This window comes from Prunus mume, linkage group LG3, assembly GCF_029339155.1.
Source record: "Prunus mume cultivar Tortuosa linkage group LG3, ASM2933915v1, whole genome shotgun sequence".
Taxonomy (NCBI): Eukaryota; Viridiplantae; Streptophyta; class Magnoliopsida; order Rosales; family Rosaceae; genus Prunus; species Prunus mume.
Window position 1 is genome coordinate 9,121,875 of NC_142700.1, and position 22,410 is coordinate 9,144,284.

Below are 22,410 nucleotides of genomic sequence, written 5' to 3' on the forward strand. Positions count from 1 at the left end.
ATGGGTGCTTCACAAGAAAAAAATTACTTCGCAATATAAAAATATTTTTTAGACTCTTAAATTATGTATGGAAATAGTAGTATGAAATAAAAGGTATTTCTAATTTGATACGATCTATTAGGAGGCGTTCAGCATCACATCGTTTCTATTTTCACCCCAAAATTTCTTAAAATCTGCTTCATGTAGCTTGGCAAGGAAATTTTGATGCATGGGTACATTATCCTTTACATTGGTCAACCAGCTGTTGAAGCTTTTATTGCTGGCGTGTGCTATTGGCCAGTGGATATAGCTTGTTTTGGTGTTTATCAGTGGTGATGCATACAGTAGGAACTGAACCTGCACTACTTAATCCTAAAGTTAACTGTGTTAATTTTGAATAAAAATGTAAAAACTTAAATTAAAGAAAAAACACAGATCTAAAAGCCAATCTAAGTGCCGACAGCTATCCACTCCAATTGCTCTTTTTTTTTTTTTTTTTGCCAAAGTTATAAAAGAGAGAGAGAGAAACTTGAACCCAGGACTTGGGAACACAATAATGGTATGGCCAATCTAACTAACACCTCATTGGTCCCACTCCAATTATGTAGTCTAACCGTGTTAATTTTATACTATCTTTTCTTTTAAAGTTTTTAATTTTATTTTTCTAATTTAATCTCAAATAAGAAATGAAGTGGAGTTCAGCTGTAAAAGCTTAAGTGTTCATGGATATGATATTTCTGCAGGTATTTGTCAGTTTAGGTGCCTTGGTATGCAAGACTTTGTTTTGGCAAGAAATGTTCAATTGATTTATGCTGTCTTGCAGATCCATTAAGTCAATTTACAGAAGATCGTTTCTTCAATTCCCTTGGGGGGTATATGAAGGACATTGGTGCTGCCTTGGAATTGTTTAAGGCTTCAGAAATCATCATACATCCAGATGAATCGGTTCTTGAGAAACAAAATAACTGGATGAGTCATTTCCTGAAACAGGAGTTATCCAATACTTTAACTCAGGCTCGTAGACTCAATAAGCATATTGGCCTGGAGGTAATTTTGTGATAAGTCTCTGTTGTTGATCTGGTGATGTAGCTTTTTATAATCACAAGGTAATTCCCTCAAATTTAACCTTTTGATTATTTGAAGGTGGATGATGCTCTTAAGTTTCGTTTCTACGCAAGTTTGGGCCGGTTGTCAAGCAAGAGAGCAATAAAATCTTACAAGTACAAGAATTTTAAAATCATCATATAGGTAAACCTCTAGTATTTCCTCCTGTCTCTCTCTTCTTCTCCCTCTATTTTAAGAAGAATTTGATTTCTGCCAAATTATTATGAGGGATCAAGGCAGATTACTTATTTATCCTTGTGCTCTCATGCTAGTTGTTTGAATATTGGAAATGAAGATTTTCTAAAACTGGCTGTGGAAGACTTCAACATTTGCCAGTCTATACACCATAAAGAGCTCAACCATCTTGCAAGGTAGATATATGTGTGTATTACATAAATATCCTATTCTATTATATATGGATGTGCTTAGTCTTTGTTAGTGTAGCTACGTGTAGTCATTGCTATTATGGATATGCTTAGTCATTATTAGTGTAGTATGTGTCAAAGAAAAACAAATGCTTAGTAAGCATAGCTATATACTAGTTCTGTCAATTCACCAAGAAAGGTTGTATAGGATTGGAGGAATTGGGAACTACGTACCTTAACTGCAAAACTAGACCACCACATGAATATAACTTGGATGGTAAGTAAATGTAAACCGCCAAACACCATCCAATAGGAAGGAAGTCACTGCCGACATATTGCCTATATATATAGGACATTATGTGCATAGCAATTGAACATATATATATATATATATATATGATGAAATTCTTGGAGGAGGTATAGGACTTAGCTTGTGTTTTCTTAAATTGAAGCAATGCTTTGGAATCGAGGTAGGGGTTTCTTGGTGACTTTTACAAAGATTGATCTAATTAAATTTCGTGAGCAATATATTATGCATGATATTATTATTTAATTATTACTGATATTGGGTGTTTAAGTGTTGTTAATTATCATTATATTTTATTAATATTGACATAATCATATGTTATCGGTGATGGTTAGAATTCTTGGATTAATAAAGAAATTATTGAAAAGAGGGTAATGAGAAGGTTCTTTTGTGTAGTTGAGTTTGACCATTGTAGGGACCAAGTTCAGGCGAGCTCGTGTGCACAGTAGACTAGGAAATCGGCGGTATAATTGTTGATTGGGTGATTTGGGTTTGGAGATCAATGGTGTAGACAAGATGACTAGCAAAAGGGGAATTATGGGATAACTGAGATGGGTGTTAGTTTATATAATGGGGCATTCGGAATCACAGTGGTAAAATGCATGGTATGGGACATGCAGATTTGCTTGCCCTATTTTATAAATTAACGAGTTGGGTAGAATTGAAGAGCATTCATGTATTATTATTAGTATTATTTGGTTATGTGATTGCATGTCACTTAATTTAGTTATATCAATCTACTGTGATAAGGTCTCATGTCCCTACTAAGCTGTGGTTACTCATCCCTCACCCTGTTTAATTTTTCAGATGAATTAGTGGGCAAGAAAAAGACTAAACCAGTTGAGGCTGAATTAGAAGAGAGTGATAGAGCTTTTTCACTAAAACACCCAAAATGGGGGTTGAAATTATAAAAAAACCCAATACCCAAAACACTTTATAAACACACCAAAAACCCATCATTACATACACTCAAAACCCATTTATAAACACACCCAAAAAATATACAATTGTTGATTTTGTGGTTGATTTTGGGTGTGTTTCTATGTTTAAATAGTGTTTGAGTTTTTTTATAAATACATGTCTAGGATTGGGTTTATTTATAAATTTGTATTATTTATTTCCTGTAAAGTTGTAATTTTGAGCTATTTTTATAAGAGAATTTTAAACTATGTTTCGACATCTTTTTATTTTAGTTTTTATTTTCTCACGCACCGGGCGCCGGGTTTCCACCAACCCCCGGGTCCGGGGCGTGACATTTTCCCTCCTGAACTATCAGATGCCCGCATGTCATGGGCTAAAAGTGGAGTGCTTACAACTGTGGTTGATGATTTCACTGACGTTGGAGGTTCTGAGGAGGAGCTGGTAAACCTTATACAATTGATCGAGAAGTACGTTTCCTGTTCCCATTCCCTTCCTATTTCCATTGGATCAATTTGTTGGTCAGCAATTTATGCTTGTGCTCCTTATTTTGTTTTTCTAGCATTGAGGGCCTAAGCTTCCTTGTGTCTGAACCTCAGGTGGGATGTGAATGTGAATGTTGATTGTTGTTCCGAGCATGTTGAAATTATATTTTCAGCACTTAAGAACACAATTAATGAGCTTGGAGTCAAGGCATTCACACGACAAGGACGCAGTGTGACAAATGACATAATTGAGTGTAAGTTAAAATCTTTTAATTTTCCTTTCTAAAAGCACTATGACCTTTGGGATTGCTGCTGCTTTAAAAAGAAGCTGCTTCTACTGTGTTTTAAAAAGAATCACCTGTAAAGTAAAGCGAGTTAAACGTTTGGTAAACTATAATTTTAAAAGCGCTGTGAGTATGAAAAGCAGTGTCAGAGCGTTTGATAATTTTTACCGTAAAAGTGCTGTAACTATTTATAATGACTAAAATGGACATGATGCTGAAAGTGCTTTTTACTAATTTGTTTGGTAAAAAATAAAACTGTAAAGTGCTTTTATACTTCTTTCCTAAAAAATTATATTAATCTTTGCTTAAAGAAAAGTAAAAATTCAAATTCAAATTTAAAAAATATATATATCATTTCTTTTCTAGGACCAAATATAACCTGCTTTTTCTTTTTTTAGCCTCAAATACCATAATACACAATCACTTCATATTCTACTAGAACAACCTTAAGGTCTGGGATAAACAAACATAATTATTTATTGAATAAATTTCAACAAAGATAAAGAGATAACCAGGACGATTGCCTGCCTCCACCTCCTTGATACATAGGTCACAAAATATAGTTGTATTCTAATTATTCCATACAGCCGGAACTCGTGATCCACTAGCCATATTATTATTCTTCACCATCTGTGCATGTCCTTATATAAATATATATGTATTGGGAGATGAACATGTTATAGCAAATAAAATTTTTACTAAAAATATGCATAGTGCCTAAGTAATTACATATAGGAAAAATGGGGCAAAACTACATACATCAAAAGAAATACACCAAGTCGTACAAGATAACAAGGATTAATTGAAGTCAAAGAAAAACTATACATATATTACTTATGGAAAATAAAAATAAAGAGCAAACTTTTATTTCTTTTATTTCATCAAGAATATTGAGTGGGAAAGTCTGAAGCTGTTGATAGTATAAGCAATGGTAGTGAGACCAAACTGATTATCAAGCCAAGAAAGTGAGCATGCTGGTACAGAAAAAAAAAACTAGAAGTACGTACCTTTCAATTGAAATATATATGAGCAAAATATGTAGCCCTATTATCCCACTGATATCACCTCTTTTTTAAGCTAAGAATCTTTTGTGAACATACATCAATTTATACCCAAAGTTATTGTCAACAAACATCAGGACTTCATGCTCCTGAACGAACTTCTATCTCTTCCCCAAAACAATACAAGAAAACAAACAACATAATAGACAATCTAATTGGCACGATCATATGGTTAGATTACGAGGGAGACTTTGGAATTGAATTTTAAGTTTCAAGTTTTAATGGAGAAAAACAGATGTAAGGCAGGAGCACACATAAAGAAACAGAGAACATGTGATGCATAGGGAAGACAAAAGGCACCCTCTAACAACAACTCCGGAGCTGCCATAGAAAGGCGCTCTGGCAATGCAGCAGCTAGTTCTACAGAAACTCCAGTAGAAAAAAAAAACACAGAAACAGCACGTCTACAAAAAGCTTGAGAGATTGAAGAATAAAAATATCCCAGAAAATTATAATCAATAACTTTAAAGAGATTGATAATCTACCTTGTGAAAGAGATTGAGAGAGATTGAGCGAATGATTGTCTCCAAACTTGGGAGGCTATGTGATGAACTTGGTGTCTGCAGATTTGTGAGAAATACGTGAGGATAAATTTCTAACCTAATAAGGGTATTTGTGGAATTGCGAAAATTTCATTAAAGGGAGCGCGCTGCTTCAATTAAAAGCAGCTTTAAAAGCAACCCCGAGGTTGCTTTTAAAAGCTGCTGTCAAAAGACCATTGCTTTTAAAATAAGCAGGATATTTTATTTTTACCAAACACCTTAAACTGCTTAACTTTAAAGTTAAGCAGGTTTTTGGCCCAAAAAAACAATCCCAAACGGGGCCTACGTCTTCCTCACCAGCTTCTTTGATCAAGTTCAACTTGTTTTTATTCATGGAACTAGGGATAAATTGAGCTATGTTTGATTTTCAGTGGTTGGATTTGCTCAAGTCTGGGCTGAAGGAAGCTGAGTGGTTGAGAAACAAGTCAGTGCCGACAATGGAGGAGTATATGACAAATGGATATATATCATTGGGCGTTGGACCAATTGTCCTTCCAGCTCTCTATTTTGTTGGGCATGAGCTTTCAGAGGAGGTTGTAGGAAGTGTTACAAAAAATAATAGTTTTCCTCTTTCCGTAAAGCCAAATACAAAATATTTATATTATAAATAACATATAAACAAATTGAAAAGCTTTGAAGGTATAATGAAATTGAAGAAAACAAAATAATAGGGAAATAAAAGGAAAATAAATAATAGGTAAGAAGATGAGTTTGGTACGGTGAAGCACGTCAAAGACGTTGTTCTAAAACCTTTGTAGCCTCCCTACGTGCAGGTACTGATAGTCTACAAGACTCCAAGATATGGCCCCTTGTATACAAACTCAAGATCCGCTATGAGCACGTTCATAGACAGATATAAGTATCCAAGTCACATAACCATTGCCCAAAATAATAATAATAATATAAAGTAGAGAATATATGTAAAAGTAGAAAAAAGAAGAATTAGAATGTGTATGTGATATTCTGATAGTGTATTGTGGTTATTTCAAATGTGAAGGAGGGGTAGCCTTTTATAGGCATCCAAAAACATGTAACCTTCACCAACCAAAAAATTAAGGCATTCACCAACCAAAAATAAAACCTGAATATTAAATATTTATAACCCCACAATAAATAAAATAAAACAGCCAAAATAATTAAATAAATAAAACGGTTAAATTTTTAAAACCTTTTAAAATTCCAACAGGAAGTTCCGAATTGCATGAGCTGTATAGACTTATGAGCACCTGTGGACGTCTTCTGAATGATATCCAAGGCTTCAAGGTAGATAATATGTCCACATTAATCTTTCGAAAAGAAAAACTAGTATCCAATTTGTTATCGTTAACTCATAACTCCTGGCCGTGTTGCAGAGGGATTCCGCTGAAGGGAAGCTAAATGCTCTATCGTTGACCATGATTCATGGGAACGGTGTCGTTACTGAAGAAGAGGCCATCAATGAGATAAATAGTATTATAAAAAGTAAGAGGGGAGAGCTGCTACGATTAGTTTTACAGGAGTCGGGTAGCATAGTACCAAGGGCTTGCAAGGATTTGGTTTGGAACATGAGCAAAGTGCTGCACTTTTTTTATGCCAAAGATGATGGATTCAGTGTACATGAGATGATGCAAAGTGTAAATGCTGTAACTGAGGAACCCATCATTCTCAGTGAATTGCGAGTAAAAAGTAAATAAATGGCATTTGAATTGAAGCTGCAAGCAGCAAAGAAATACATATAAATGTTTTAGATTTACAAGTCATAAAACATTATGGAAATGTGGATGTGGTTGATCAAGTTTGGAGGGAACATAATCTTAGATTGCTAGTTTATGAATTCTAATTGGTAGAGCAGAGCATATTCAAATGCATCGATTGAATCATTACATGGACTGCGTCAGCCGTCAGCCGTCAGCCGTCAGGCAAATTGAATTCAGCATAGGCTTCTGTCCCAGAAATCAAATTTTTGGATGTGAATTTTCCATAAGAGGTGATAATAAATAGGATATAATCTGGTCAAACCAGTTTACTCTGATACAAACCAGAAGCAGAAGCAATGTTTGGTGATAAAAACAGCCAGAGAGCATAATTATGTCATTGTTTTGTTTCTGTAATGTTATATTTGTAGCTATTATTCTACACAGGGGCGGCCCTGGGGTGGTGCAAGTGGCGCCACCGCACAGAAAAAAAATTTCTTTATATTATATATATATTATAATATTATAGAAATTGTATATATAGTATATCGTGCTAGACATTTACACAAGGGTGTGTCTGGTGGAGTTGGCTCCAGTGCTTGCCATTTAATAAAGCGCAAAGAAAAGCGCTAACTACAGGATGAGTATATATATCCCCCAAACACTTTCTACTCCTTACCTATCGTTCTTTATTAAATTAAATTTTTTATTTTAAAAAAAAGGTTTTCTCTTCTAAGAAAAGTACTTTCTTCATTAAAAAAACAAAAAACAAAAAAAAACTTCATGGCTTCTTCTTTCTCTAAACTCTAATTTTCTGGTAAGTAATCATCATCATTTATCAGTCTCTCTTTGGTTCTTTTTTCAATCCTTTGACAATTTTTTATTATTATTTCAATTTCAGGAATTTCAACACCAAAAAGAGAAAACCCTAATTCCTAAATTCATAAAGACCACTCAAAATCAAATAGTCATATTCAAATCTCAATTCAAATTCAGGTATGTAACTAAATTGTTAATGACATTTGTGTGCAACTACTCTTTAATTTATGATAGCCAATTTTTTTTTTCCTATTAAACACGAATTGCTTATTGGAGGCAACAAGGGACCTTGTAGGGGCACAAGAAGCTTATTTTTGTACTAAACATTTAATTTTATCAAATAGAAACATTTAAATTTTTATAAATTTGATTTTTGATTGTCATTACATATTTATTGATGGTGTCTTTTAGTTATAAAAAAATTGTTTATGACATTTAGTTACGGCAAATTTTTATTTATAGTATTTTCGTATTAGATTATGTGAGGCCCCAATTTAAGTTTCGCACAAGGCCCTCAAAATCTCAGAGACGGCCCTGATTCTACATGCCTCGTTTGTCTCAGTAAGCTAATAACACCAACACCTTTTGTGACAGAACAGGTTAACAATAGTATGTAGAAGGTTGTCTCAATGATATTATAGACAAGATCATGCATAATCCACTGATAAACAACTTGGTGCTTTCTAGGATTGTTGGGTTGTAGGTTGAATTATCAATCAACTTAGATTATGTTGTTTTTCATCAAGTTTATCACCCAAATCAGTTAATCATTATGAGTCATTCACTTACATTAGTCAAGTGTGGAAAATCAATCATATAACTATCAAGCCCAAAAGAACACACCAAAAAAAAAATTGCAAACGCAAGGGCCAGACAACCCAGACTAGTCACACCACAAACAAACCAAACGAAAAAAGAAAAAGCAAAGTAAAGGAGCAAAAGAGGGACCAAACAGCCGACATGAATCATGAATCATGATAAGGGCCAACAATCCTGGGCAGTGAGAGCCGAAAGACACAGACGTTTTGCACAAGTGAGAGGAACACCCTCCCACTTTGTAACTCCTTTGATCGAGTGATTTAATTTTTTTAATTTGATGGTCTGCTATTTATAGGCCCTACCTATGTGGGGGCCACCTCTATTAAAGAGAAGTCCATATCTCCAGCGTTATCGTCTCTCCACGTCAACCACCTAGGAGAGAGAAGGCCTAATGAATCTCTAGGTGTGAGGTTTTATCACAAAAGGTCTCAGTACAATTAATAGTGGACAACTTATATTTGAACTATAAATTATTGTTGTATTCTATGATGTGAGACTTACATATCATGAAGTTCATATACATGATGTGAGACTTAAATATCATGAAGTTCATATACGTGAATAAGGTATTATATTCCCAATAACGCACTTACCAAACACCGAAATGCAATTTAATACACATTCCTAAGCCTCTAAACCTTGAATCAAACGAATGTTAGGAATTATAACCAAAGTCTAAAACAAAAACAAAAAAATTTCAAAAAAAACCTGAAAAATAAAATGTTCTTTTGACCTTATCTCGTTCTCTTTGAACTGACGGGTTATGATCCCAATCGGAGCTTGAGGCCCAAACTTGCAACAACCAGTTTTGATGACCTTGTGCGTGCATCGGTCCAATTGCCCCTCAATCTTCTCTGCAAGCCGTTCTACATCAAATACTCTAAAATATAAAAATTATCTTCCACCCATATTATCATATGTGAATTAATAACAACTGTGTGACGATGTGATCGCCATGCTTTCTACTTTTACCCTTTCTTCATTTATTCATCTCTTATTAATTAAGATCTCCTCGGATACGTATATTATATGATCAACCTCTGCAAAGAACACCACACAACAAAAACACATGTTTGGTACTTCTTCCATATATTTCAAATGTCTAAGCAATTTGGTGAAAGACTCAATTCATCAATCGAAGTCGTTGAAGGTAAAGATTGCTACCAACTTGTAGAGCGGAACATATTCATAACACCTTCAAACCAATTTAATGTGCCTAGAATTTAATATAAAAATAGAACCGGATCTTTTATGATAAAACAATAGTACCGGATCTTTTATGATAAAACAATTTAATACATAAAAGGTTTTCTCATTCATATATAGATAGATTATAATTTAGGCACGATCCACTACCACTAGTAATTAAAAAACAACTTGGTGTGCTGTTTAGGTTTGATTTTCTTTTTTGTTTGTGCGAAACACGCAAGGATCTATCTTTCTATTATATGTTTGAAACGCGCAAAGACCTTGACGTTTTAATCCACTACATAAACACCTTTTTCTTTTTTGTACCTTTATCTTTTGCTTTATCTTTTTATATTTTTATCTTCTTCTTTGAAACGTGCAAAGACATATTTCTATCTCTAGAGGTCAATTTGGCTTAATTCAACTCAAGAATTGGACCTAGGTGGTTAAGATGAGGACAATATCGATGCATGATATGGACAGATAGTGAACTCCTATTAGGCCGTTGGCACAACACTAATAACTATTACTAGTCATAAAACCGTATGGTAATATGGATTATAGGGTCCTTATGGAAATATGGATGTGGTTGATCAAGTTTGGAAGGAATCTAATCTTTGATAATTTTAAAGTTCTCTATATGGAGTGTAGTGAGCAAATTTAATTTTTATTTTAAATATTTTTTGTCCTTAACAGTAATTATGTACATGGGTAAAATAAATTATTCATATTAAAAATTAATATGGGATCAAAAGAGCAAATTATGGAGTTCAAATAAAATCATCCTTAACTAAAATTGCAAGTGTATAAGCTACAAATAACTGTTATTTACTAGACATAAAACAATATGGAAATATTGATGAAAAATATGAAGAGCATATTGATGCCTTAGTGTTGTTAGTCACCGTGCCCGATGCGTGATATTATAATTTTTTTTATTTTATATTCTTCTAGGAGACTTCAATATCGTGATTATTCACAACAAAGTGATTAGGTCTTGTTTGAGATTTTGTTTTGTTTTGTTTTGTTTTTTTTGGTTTTTTGTTGCCAAAAACTTACTTTACTTTAAAGTTAAGCAGTTTAAGATATTTAATAAAAATAAAATATCTCAATTATTTTAAAAGTAGTGGCCTTTCGATAACAGCTTTTAAAAGCAAACTCTGAGTTACTTTTCAAAGCTACTTTCGAAATAAGCAGAGACATGCAACACCTTTTAAATGTGCAAAGACCTTGACTTTAGTTTTGTTTCACGAAAGATGCAACTTATATGGTGTTTACTGGGATTATGTAATGTATAGTGTGGGTGTGGGATTGGTAAAGGAGGAGCGAAAACTTATACCCGGGAACGGCTGGCTATCATAAAAATGGTTCTCAAGGCCAACGCTGTTTACATAAATCTCTTTAATCCTATTGCTGCTGTTCTCATCCAAAGTATTGTTTGTCCGAGTTTCCCATTTTTCAGAAACCAGTTTAGTCTCTCTCTCTCTCTCTCTCTATATATATATATATATATATATATATAGAAAAATTGTATTCGCCTATTTCTTTGATCACAACTAGATAATTAACTTTTTGGAAGGAGGATATTTAAATAGAGACTAAAAATAGTTTACAATGCCAAGCGGGGCTCAAAAGGGGTCGTCAATTGTTGAGCATGATTGGTTATTATTATTAATCAAGTTTTTTATTGTCATTGCAGAAGAGAAGAACGGTTAGGGAGTTTATGAAGATGAAGAATATCAACCTGGTAGGCACCTAGTGCAAGTCCTAGTAAAGGCAAGCCAGTGCCACCATGTCAGCCCAGGGCCAGGGGTTGTCGCGGCAGGTAAGTTTCTGGCTGGGGCCAGTCTTTCTCGAAATTGGAAACATTTGCAGGCCGGCCCAGACTGAACTAGGAGTAGAATACTAAAGCGGAGGGGCGGAGTCCATGAACGTTTAGAGTGGTCACACCTGACCCTTCTCAAATTTGGCATATCTTATAGTTATCTCTATGGTTGTTCTGCTTCTCTTTTCTTTATTGGCCATGGCTATTTTACTTATTGTACGATCATGTGGCTCAATTCATTAAGGCATTAGAAGGTTAAGATTGCTAGTTATGAACTCCAATTGGTAGAGCAGAACATATTCAAATGCATCGATTGCATCGTTATGGACTGAGCCAGCTGCGTCTGGCAAATTATAAATTCAGCACAAGCTTTTAGTCTAAGAAATTGAAATTTGGGATGTGATTTTTCCATAAGAGGTGGTAATAAATGGGATAATATGGCAAAACCATTTTACACTGATACAAACCAGAACTCAGCACTTGGATGAAAGGATAGTTGACGTTGAAGATTTTAATCGAGTTGAAAAACAATATACATGCTAAAGTTCATATGAAATACAGTATGTTTAAACACGAGGATGGTCCATTTGTTCAAAATAGTTGTTCAATTTAGATCGTAATGAGTTGTTCAAGTGTAGTATCGTCTGGTCCTCTACAGGAAGAAGCCGGTTGGAACGATAATACCTTGGAAACCATGTGCATTGTTGGCCTGGATTGTGGATGGGAATGTCTGCATGCAATTGATAGCCTTGCAATGGTTATGAGTTCATCTAGAACTTGAGGCGTTGGAGGGGGAAGGCGTTGGTCCAGTACATCCTTGAGCAATATGTTTGCATAGGTGGTGGATGGAAACGAAAAGGAGGAGACAAAATCGCCTAGCTGCTTTCCCAAAATCACTTCCAGTGCCAGCACTCCAAAGCTATAAACTGTTAGCTGATGTTACTAGTGACACGTGTCCTTGGTGAGGTGGCAAGTTTGTTAGCCCTTCACGTGCTTAGTTAGTCTGTTAAGCAATCTGTTAAGCAGGTTAGCTAGCTATATAAGCTTGGGTCTGTGGTTCATTTAAGAACTATGTAAAAACACAATTTCTGAGAATATACAGAGCTTTACTTTTCTCTCTTCAGCACTTCTTCTTCTCCATAGTTAACATGGTATCAGAGCTTCGGCTCTTGATCTCCGGCTTCCGCTCCGCTTGAAAAGCTTGATTCTGTACCTTTCATGGCGAGTTTTCATGGAAATTTTGTGCTGCACAATCTTGCGATTCTGGATGCGATTCTTTGCTTGTGTTTGAGCTTCTTCTTCGTTCAATAAATTCAGCTCTGGTATGAATTCTAAACTTGTTCTATGCATCGACATTGAATTTAGATCAAATGATTCAGTGAATTGAGGCATAAAGCTCCTATTACGGCACGAAGCCTATATTGAAGCACGAAGCTGTTTAATTTCTGATATTTTCTTTTTCCTGAGGCACAACGCCATTGTTGAAGCACGAAGCTTTTATTGAGACACAAAGTACAGTACTGAGGCACGAAGCCCTGTTTTCTTGAAGCACATAGGTTTTCTTGCTTATATTTCATATCAGCAGTTGATTGTCAATCATGACTTTTCCGATGCCTAGAATTGAGGGTTTATTAGGAGTCTTAACCATTAAGCTGTCAGAAGATAATTTTGTCAAGTGGCAGTATCAATTGCAATCTGTACTACAGGGATATGATTTGTATGGGCATTTTGATGGCACTACTGTGTGTCCACCGAAATTTACCATCTCTGAGTCAGAGGGAGTCACAACAGAGATTACTGAAGATTATAGGTCTTGGATTCAAGTTGATAAGGCACTTTTAAGTCTTCTTATTGCCACATTATCCGATGATGCTATGGAATATGTCATAGGTTGTAAAACGGCAAGGGATGCTTGGTTGAATTTAATTGACAGATATGCCTCAGTTTCTAGAGCACGAGTTAATCAACTCAAGACTGAATTGCATACTCTACATAAGGGCAGTGATTCTATTGAAAAGTTCTTGCTTAAGTTGAAACACATTAGGGATCAATTGTCTGCAGCAGGAGTTCACTTAACTGATGATGACATTATCATTGCTGCACTTAATGGTTTACCTCCTGAATTTGACATGATTAAAACGGTGTTAGTAGCAAGGGAAACACCAATCAATCTCAAGGAATTCAGAGCTCATCTGTTGTCTGCAGAACGTAATATTGAGGCCAGAATTGTAGCAATGTCTCACTCTATGCATGGTATGATGGGTGTAACCTCCTTTGAATTGGGATCTTCATCTACTGCTAACAATGTGCATAGTTCTTCAACCAATTCATCTGCTACAGTGGGAACCATAACTGGTCCTTCTCAGTCAAATACTTCACCAACTATGGGATTTAATGCCAGGTTTCAGTCCTCCTCTGTGCCTCATTCTCAACCAACAATGCATTATTCTCAAGCAAGTCAGCCTACTAATTCACACTACAATAATAGAGGTCGAGGCTTTCATGGCAATAATGGTGGCCGTTTCAATTCTCAACCAAGGTCTTTTGTTCCCAAGTTTTCTTCTGGTCCAAAAACACAGGCAATTCCTGAATGTCAGATCTGTAATAAGAGAGGTCACACAGCTACAAATTGCTTTTATCGAATTCCTGAAAATTCTGCTCCTCCTCCTATTGTGGAATGTCAAATCTGTGGGAAACGTGGACATATTGCTTTAAATTGCTATCACAGAGCGAATTTTGCGTATCAGGGAGCCACTCCACCTCCTTCTCTACAGGCTATGACAGACACGTGCCTTCTGTGTATGCTCCTGATGATCTGTGGATAGCTGATAGTGGCGCTTCACATCATATGACTCCACATGTCTCCAACCTTATGACTGCTACTCCATACTCTTCGAGAATAAAGTGACAGTAGGCAGTGGAGAAGGTTTGGTTATTTCTAATATTGGTACTTCTATGTTGACAGATCTCCCTGGATCTTTACATTTAAATAATGTGTTCCATGTTCCTCATCTTGCTGCCAATCTCTTATCTGTTTATCAGTTATGTCGGGACAATCACTGCAGGGTTATCTTTGATGAACACTACATCTATGTGCAGGACAAGCACACCAATCAGATCCTGTACCAAGGGCCAGAGTAGACAAGGCCTCTATCCCATTCCTCAGTTTGAGAACAATGCCTCTTCTACTTCCCTAGTTCAATCTAATAAATCTGCCACAGCGTCTCAGCCTTCCCCAACGGCTTTTCTAGGACAACAAGTGACGTCAAAGCTATGGCATCTTCGATTAGGACATGTCTCCAATGAAGTGCTGCTTCATATACTTAAGACCTCTCAGATTCCTTGGCATGCAGATACTAGTTCTGAAGTTTGTGTTGCTTGTATTCAAGGCAAAATGCATAGATTACCATTTTCTCATTCTCAATCTACCACTATAGTACCTTTTCATAAGCTTCACAGTGATGTTTGGGGACCTTCAGCATGTATAGCAGTGGGAGGTTTTCGATATTATCTTACCATCATTGATGATTGTACAAGATACATGTGGATTTTCCCACTTATTAATAAATCTGATGTTTTGCCAACATTTGTCAAGTTTCATGCCTATGTTGTTAATCAATATCAAGCTCATATCAAAATTTTTCAATCAGATGGAGGGGGTGAGTATACTAGTAAAGCTTTTCGGGAGTTCTTGTCATCTAAAGGTATTAGTCATCACCTATCATGCCCTTACACTCCTCAGCAAAATGGAGTTGCTGAGAGAAAGAATAGACATGTGATAGAGACAGCTATTACTCTCCTACAGACAGCTGAATTGCCTACTAATCTCTGGTATTATGCAGCAGCTCATGCGGTTTTTCTTATCAATAGAATGCCTTGCAAAGGATTGGACATGACTTCTCCATATTATAAGTTCTTCGGTCATCATCCGGTTTTAAGTGCCATGAAGGTGTTTGGTTCAGCTGTATATCCTTTGCTCAAACAGTATAATACTCATAAACTGGAATCTCGATCATCCCAATGTGTGTTTCTAGGATATTCATTGAGCCATAAAGGAGTTTATTGCTATAATATGCTCAGTCAGAAACTTCACATTTCTAGACATGTGATTCATGATGAGAGTCTCTTTCCCTTTAAGGTGTTAAAGTCACCTCCAATTTCTACTACAGTTGCTTCATCTAATCCAAGGCCAGTCAATATCTCGGTTACTTTGCCTCATACATCTTCCCAACAATCTACCTCTTCTGCTCAGTCTTCTATGGAACCTCATTCAGAACTTCCAATGCCCAATAATATTGAGCCCTTGGAGTTCTCATCAGGTTCTATATTACCTGTTACTTCAACCAATCAATTGGAGGTCGTGTTACCTATTCCATCTAACTCAAATATTCATGAGTCATCGGATGCCTATGCAATGCCTCTTTCTACTAATTGTCATCCTATGCAAACCAGACTCAAGTCTGGGGTTGTTCAGAAAAGACAATTTCCAGATTTCTCATGCTTTGCAACTATGCTTACTTCTGTCATAGAACCTGAGGCTCCAACTTATTTTAAGGCAGCAGCAGCTCAACCAGAATGGCAACAGGCTATGGCAGAGGAAATTCAAGCTCTTCAATTACAAGGTACATGGAATCTTGTTCCTTCTCCTCCTGACAAGAATATTGTAGGATGTAGGTGGATATATAAAATAAAAAGAAATTCAGATGGAACAATTTCTAGATACAAAGCTAGGCTGGTCGCTCAAGGATTTAGTCAAGAGCATGGTTTGGATTATGACGAAACATTTAGTCCTGTAGTGAGACACACCACAGTCAGATTAGTACTCAGTTTAGCTGCTATGTTTAAATGGAATCTACGGCAATTGGATGTAAAAAATGCTTTCCTTCATGGGGAATTACAAGAAGAGGTTTATATGAGGCAACCTCAAGGTTTTACTGACTCTACATATCCTAATTATGTGTGCAAATTACAGAAATCCCTATATGGTTTAAAACAGGCACCGCGTGCATGGAATGCCAAGTTTACAGGTTATCTGCCTTCTTTGGGGTTTCAATCATCTCACTCAGATCCTAGTCTGTTTGTCAGACAAAATTCTACCTCTGTGGTTATTCTATTATTGTATGTTGATGATATAATCATCACTGGATCAGATACACAAGTGGTACAATCTGTTATTGATTCTTTGGGGGAGGTATTTGATATGAAAGACATAGGTCGTCTTACCTATTTTCTTGGATTGGAGGTTCATTATCAGGACAATGGTGATATTTTTGTCAATCAAGCTAAGTATGCTCGAGATTTGTTTAAGAAGGCAGGCATGGACACTTGTAAACCATGTTTGACTCCAATTAAACCTCATCAGTCTGTGTTGAAAGATGAAGGTACTCTTCTTTCTGATCCAACATTGTATCGAAGTCTTGTTGGAGCATTACAATATTTGACCTTTACACGACCAGATATTGCTTTTGCAGTAAACACAGTGTGTCAATTTATGAATGCTCCCACTGATACACATTTTGCTTTGGTCAAACGTATCTTGCGATATCTGCAAGGTACTCTTCAGTATGGGATCACATTCTCTCCTGGCTCTATGCTTTTGTCAGCTATTGTGACTCTGATTGGGCAGGTGATCCTAACACCAGACGTTCTACCACAGGTTATGTTGTATTTCTTGGTGATAATCCAATCTCATGGTCATCGAAGAAGCAAGCTGCAGTCTCTCGTAGTTCCACTGAAGCCGAATACCGTGCTCTAGCCAATTGTGCAGCAGACATTGCTTGGATTAGGACAGATAATGTGTGATTTACATATGACACTGCCAGAGGCACCTATTATTCATAGTGATAATATGTCAGCATTGGCTCTTAGTGTCAATCCAGTTTTTCACTCGCGTATTAAACATTTGGAGATCGATTATCACTTTGTTAGAGAAAGAGTTCAATGTCGAGATCTGGTTGTGCAATATATTCCCACAGATGGTCAGGTTGCAGATATTCTTACCAAGGGACTTCATAGTCCAGTGTTCATTCGACATCGTTCCAATCTCAGGCTAGGTAACAACCCAGCTGAGATTGAGGGGGAATGTTAGCTGATGTTACTAGTGACACGTGTCCTTGGTGAGGTGGCAAGTTTGTTAGCCCTTCACGTGCTTAGTTAGTCTGTTAAGCAATCTGTTAAGCAGGTTAGCTAGCTATATAAGCTTGGGTCTGTGGTTCATTTAAGAACTATGTAAAAACACAATTTCTGAGAATATACAGAGCTTTACTTTTCTCTCTTCAGCACTTCTTCTTCTCCATAGTTAACATAAACATCACATTTCTCTGTTACCTTCATACAAATGAAAGAAGAGAAATGAAAGAAGAGAAAATCATCGATATAGTTATATCAAGACTTAATAATAATAATTTTTTTTATAATGAAAAGTTATGTATTTTAGTATTTTACCTGGTGCTACATATCCATATGTGCCTGCAAGAGCGATCCAATTCGACGATGTCCGATTCAAAAGCTTAGCGTGCGAAAGTCGAAACACAAGGCTCATAGTCACGGTGCAGCAAAATGTTGCTGCTTGTTATGTCTCGATGCACAATTGGTGGTGAGCAATCATGATGCATATAACACAACGCATGAGCAACACCTTTACAATTCTCACCCTTGTGCTCCGGTCAATTTTTCAGCTTCATTCTCGTTGCTCAAGATTGCAGCCAAGCTACTGTTTCCAAATACTCATAGACCAAAAACGAGTGTTGGGCACTTGAACAAAAGCCAAGAAACTTCACAATGTTTCGGTGTCGTATCTGAGTTAAGGCCCTTATTTCATTAAGGAACTCCTTCCGAGATGCCTCCTCACCATCAAGTGTTTGATGGAATTTCTTCACTGCAACAATGCTGCCTGATGGGAGCTTTGCCGTGTAGACGCTTCCCTGTCCTCCCTTCCCGATGCAATGAACGACATCAAAACCATTGGTTGCTTCCATGATTTCTCCATACATTTTTCTTCCGTCAAAATTAGATATTGAGAAAAAGCTTTCGTGCATATTGCTCCGTTTGATTTCTGTTCTTGCTTTCTTCTACTTCTTCTTCTTCCAATCAAAACAAATGCCAGGAAAGCAAGTAAAAGTGTTCCCAAGATAGGGAAAATGATTAAGAACGCCTTCTTTGAGGTATGCTTATGCTCCACAGAATGATTGCAGGGTTTTAGTCCTCCAACGTTGCCACACAATCCGTTATTCCCTTCCATTCGAGCATTTTGAAATGCTTTGTTGTTGGGGATTGGACCCTGCAGTTGATTGTAGGATATGAGAAACCTCACCTCACCCGTCGGAAATGGTGGCTGGAGGAGAGAGATCGAGCGGTGTGAAGTTCTGTCAAAACCGTTCGTTTTATATTCCGCGAGCACAAAGTGGGACGGTGATGGCTGGCCCAGTCAGGAAAGGCGAGGGAGAGTGGCGGTTGAGCGAGACCGGCCTCGAGGCGGTCGTGGATCAGAGCGGCGGCGGCGATCTTGGAGGGTGGCGGCCGTGAGAAAGCGAAAGGGAAAGGGGCTGTCGTGCGGAGAGAGAGAGAGAGAGAGAGAGAGAGAGAGAGGTAAAAATAGAAAAATCTGATTTTTACTCAAACTTACTTTGAAATAATTACGGTTCCGCCACCGAAAGTAATTTGATCGCCAAATCTCCATTACAATTCCGATTCAAGCCTACCGCATGTCTACGGATTCGTCTCAGTACCATCTACGCAATCAAACCACTCGTGGTCCCAAAATCCTTCCGGATAAGAAAATGACCAAAATTACCCTTAACCCAAGGGTAAATTTATAATTTCTCTTAATTTAATTAAAATAGGAATTAAATTGGAGTCGGGGTGTTACAAGACGTGGGCTCTATCAAGACTGGGCAGGCTGAAGGTAAGATCACTGAGCTGGTGCCAAGGCGCTGACATGAGTGAAGAAATAAATTGGAAATATATTGAAAAATAAATAAATAAAAATTCTGAAAAATTACCAAAAAATTCAGACTTTTTTAATATAAATACCATGCCAATTTTTTTATTTATTAATCTCATACATAGAAATAAAATTAATCTCATGTGGATAGAGAGTTAGCAACTTGGATGCTCGGCAATGTTCATACTTTGTTTCTAGCTGTCAAAAACTAATGTACCCTATCAGAAACTTCACAAAATATATTAGAGTGTTTGAGATTGAGTAAAAGCCTCACACACTTAGGTGGGCTGAAATATATTTATTTTTATATAAAGGGTTGTTCCAACATAGGCTCTTACAACTACTATATCATAGACACGTACCCACCTACTTTTAAATCTTTACTTAAAACTCAAATTTAAAATAGGATGCCAAGTAAGATAGATTTGTGCTAGTATTATTAACTAAATTACAATACATGCCATCTACACCTTCATATTTATTTTCAAGCATGTCATTACCAAACTTAATTATAATTATTACTCCCCATTAATAGCATATCAATCGCCTCATTTCTTTTGGTTGGCACTCCCTCTAACCCATTGGCAGTTTCTAAAGTAATATAAATATATATATATTGGTACATTATTTACCCAAAAAAAAAAAAAAAGCCAGTTACTTTCGTAATTGACATTTCTATACATTTTTTATAAATTATAATTAGGTACATAATGATTTAAAAAAAATATAGATATATTATTTACAAAATAAAATATAGGTATTATTTACAATATTAAAAAGTTTTTTTTTTTCAGAAAACATGTACGTTGTATAACTGAAATTTTTGCACATTTTCATAAATTAAAAATAGGTACATTATGTAGAAGAAAAAAAAAAATAGGTTCATTATACTAGGTAAATTTTTTTACTAGGTACTTTATTAGAGAAAAAATTAGGTACATTATTTAGAGGAAAAAAAAAGGTTCATTTTTTAAAAAAATTCATAAAACAAACAAGAAATAGATTATCAAATTATTTTTCATAAAACAAGTAATAGGTACGTGATTTAGAGAAAAAAAAATAGATACAAAATTTAGAGAAAAAATAGGTTCATTATACCAAGTACATTATTTAGAGAAAACATAGGTTCATTTAAAAAAATTTCATAAAACAAACAATAAATATATTCTCAAATTATTTTTCATAAAAACAAGTAATAGGTTCATTATTTAGAGAAAAAAAATAGATACAAAATTTAGAGAAAAAGAGGTTCATTATAGTACATTATTTGGAGAAATATTTCATAAATCAAACAATAAATAGATTATCAAATTATTTTTGAACATAATTAGAATGTACACTATTATTCATAAAACTATAATAAAATAGATTAAGAGTCGTATAATTCATAAAAGGAAAACAACATAATTTTTTTATTAAATAAACCAAAACGTTAATCACCTATAGATTACTAATACCTTAATGTTGAATTTAATATTTAATTTGAAATAAATTTCTAAATTAATTCCGACATCCATTAAAATGATTTAGAGATTTTTTCAAATTTAACGTGTGTCATTAGTTACACTCTCATATAATACGTTAACTTGTAAATAGGGGTAGTTTTGGAATCCAAAAAATATAATAAATCATATTTTAATCTAAATTAGGTAACTTGCTTACTTGGATCCTAGTAATCGGGTTTCATTTGAAAAAATTGAGTATTTTAAATAGAAAAATAAAGGAAAGAGTTGTAGGTGATTAAAAATAAATTTTATGGGTCTAAACTTAATTTACTATTATATTATAAATACAAAAGAGTCCTCAGTGGTAGTGGTTGGTTTCCACTGATTTCATTATTTAAGGTCTGTGCGCACAAAAACCTTGACTAATCAGTTTTGGTTCACATAAAGGAAGGTGCGGCAGTGTTGTGAAACGCGCAAAGACCTTGACTAATGAAATCAGTGGAAATCACTACCACTTGTGCGGTGTTTACTGGCATTATATATAATAGAAGGAAGGTGTTTGGGATTGGGGATAGGAGAAGCGAAACTTTGTACCCTACTGGCTATCATAAAAATGGTTCCATCAAAGCGAAACTTTGTAGCTACCTGATGAGTCTCTTCATCCTAATGTTGTTGTTCTCATCCAAAGCAGCGTTTGCCAGAGTTTCCCACTTTTCAGAAACCAGTTAGTCTCTTTCCCAAATATACATATATATATATATATATATCTTCTATGTATGTGTGTTATGTTCGTGTTCAACGAAACTTAGAGTTTTCATCAAAAAGGTGTATTCGCATATATCTTTGATTACAATTAGATGTATGAATGATTTTCAATTGAACTAACCTTTTGCAAGACAATCTTTAAATAGAGACTATAAAGAATTTATATATTATTGAACTACAATGCCATGTGGGGCCTCTCAAGGGATCCTCATTTTCTGGAAACAATAGAAATCTCTCTCTACGAGGGTCATGTATATGTATGTATACGTTTATCAATTGTTTATCATGATTGATTATTAATCAAGTTTTTTTATTGTCATTGCAGAACAGAACAAAGGTAGAGAGCTTCTGAAAATGAATAATATTCACCTGGCAAAGAAAATAAGAGCAAATGACCCAATTGGCTCGGGGCCATCGAGGCCGGGAAAGGGATAAATTAAAAATCATACCTATATATTTGAAACATCTACTGGCCGGCCCTTCTCATATTTGGCATATATAATATTTGATTGTATGTTTGAATTTTATATGACTATAAGGATTTATATAAAGGATGATGGATTCACTGCACATGATATGAAGACGGTAACTGATGACCTCATCATTGCCAGTGAATTGTAACAGAGCTACGATTTACAAATAATTATTATTTACCAGTCACAAAATGTTGGATTAGGTTGAAGGGAGTTTACGACAATAAGAACAATAATTGAAACAAAATGATCTAATTAGACTGGAGAAAAATAATACATGACTTTGTGTACATTGAACTATAGGCTATTGGCCTTCTAGTTGTATAGATATTCATCTTGGCTAGTTGGTGTGTTGATTTAGGACTAGGCTATTGACCCTTCGCTCATATAGCTGCTACTACACATCTCAGCTCTTA

The 22,410-nt window shown here is 35.5% G+C and overlaps 1 protein-coding gene, 1 long non-coding RNA gene and 1 pseudogene across 2 annotated transcripts; all 3 read left to right on the forward strand.

Moving 5' to 3' along the window:
• On the forward strand, positions 1-6,650 carry LOC103343621 (ent-kaurene synthase-like 1; annotated as a pseudogene).
• A 4,158-nt stretch (positions 6,651-10,808) lies between these two features.
• On the forward strand, positions 10,809-14,955 carry LOC148918651 (uncharacterized). The gene is made up of 2 exons (XM_089047652.1): positions 10,809-11,012; positions 11,244-14,955. Exon 2 carries the CDS (start codon positions 12,968-12,970, stop codon positions 14,192-14,194), a length of 1,227 nt encoding a protein of 408 aa, XP_088903778.1. The 5' UTR covers positions 10,809-11,012; positions 11,244-12,967; the 3' UTR covers positions 14,195-14,955.
• Positions 14,956-21,263: 6,308 nt separating this feature from the next.
• On the forward strand, positions 21,264-22,186 carry LOC103325593 (uncharacterized). Its single transcript, XR_513638.2, has 2 exons — positions 21,264-21,480; positions 21,847-22,186. It is a non-coding gene; the product is annotated as an uncharacterized LOC103325593 (long non-coding RNA).
• Positions 22,187-22,410: the final 224 nt, after the last annotated feature.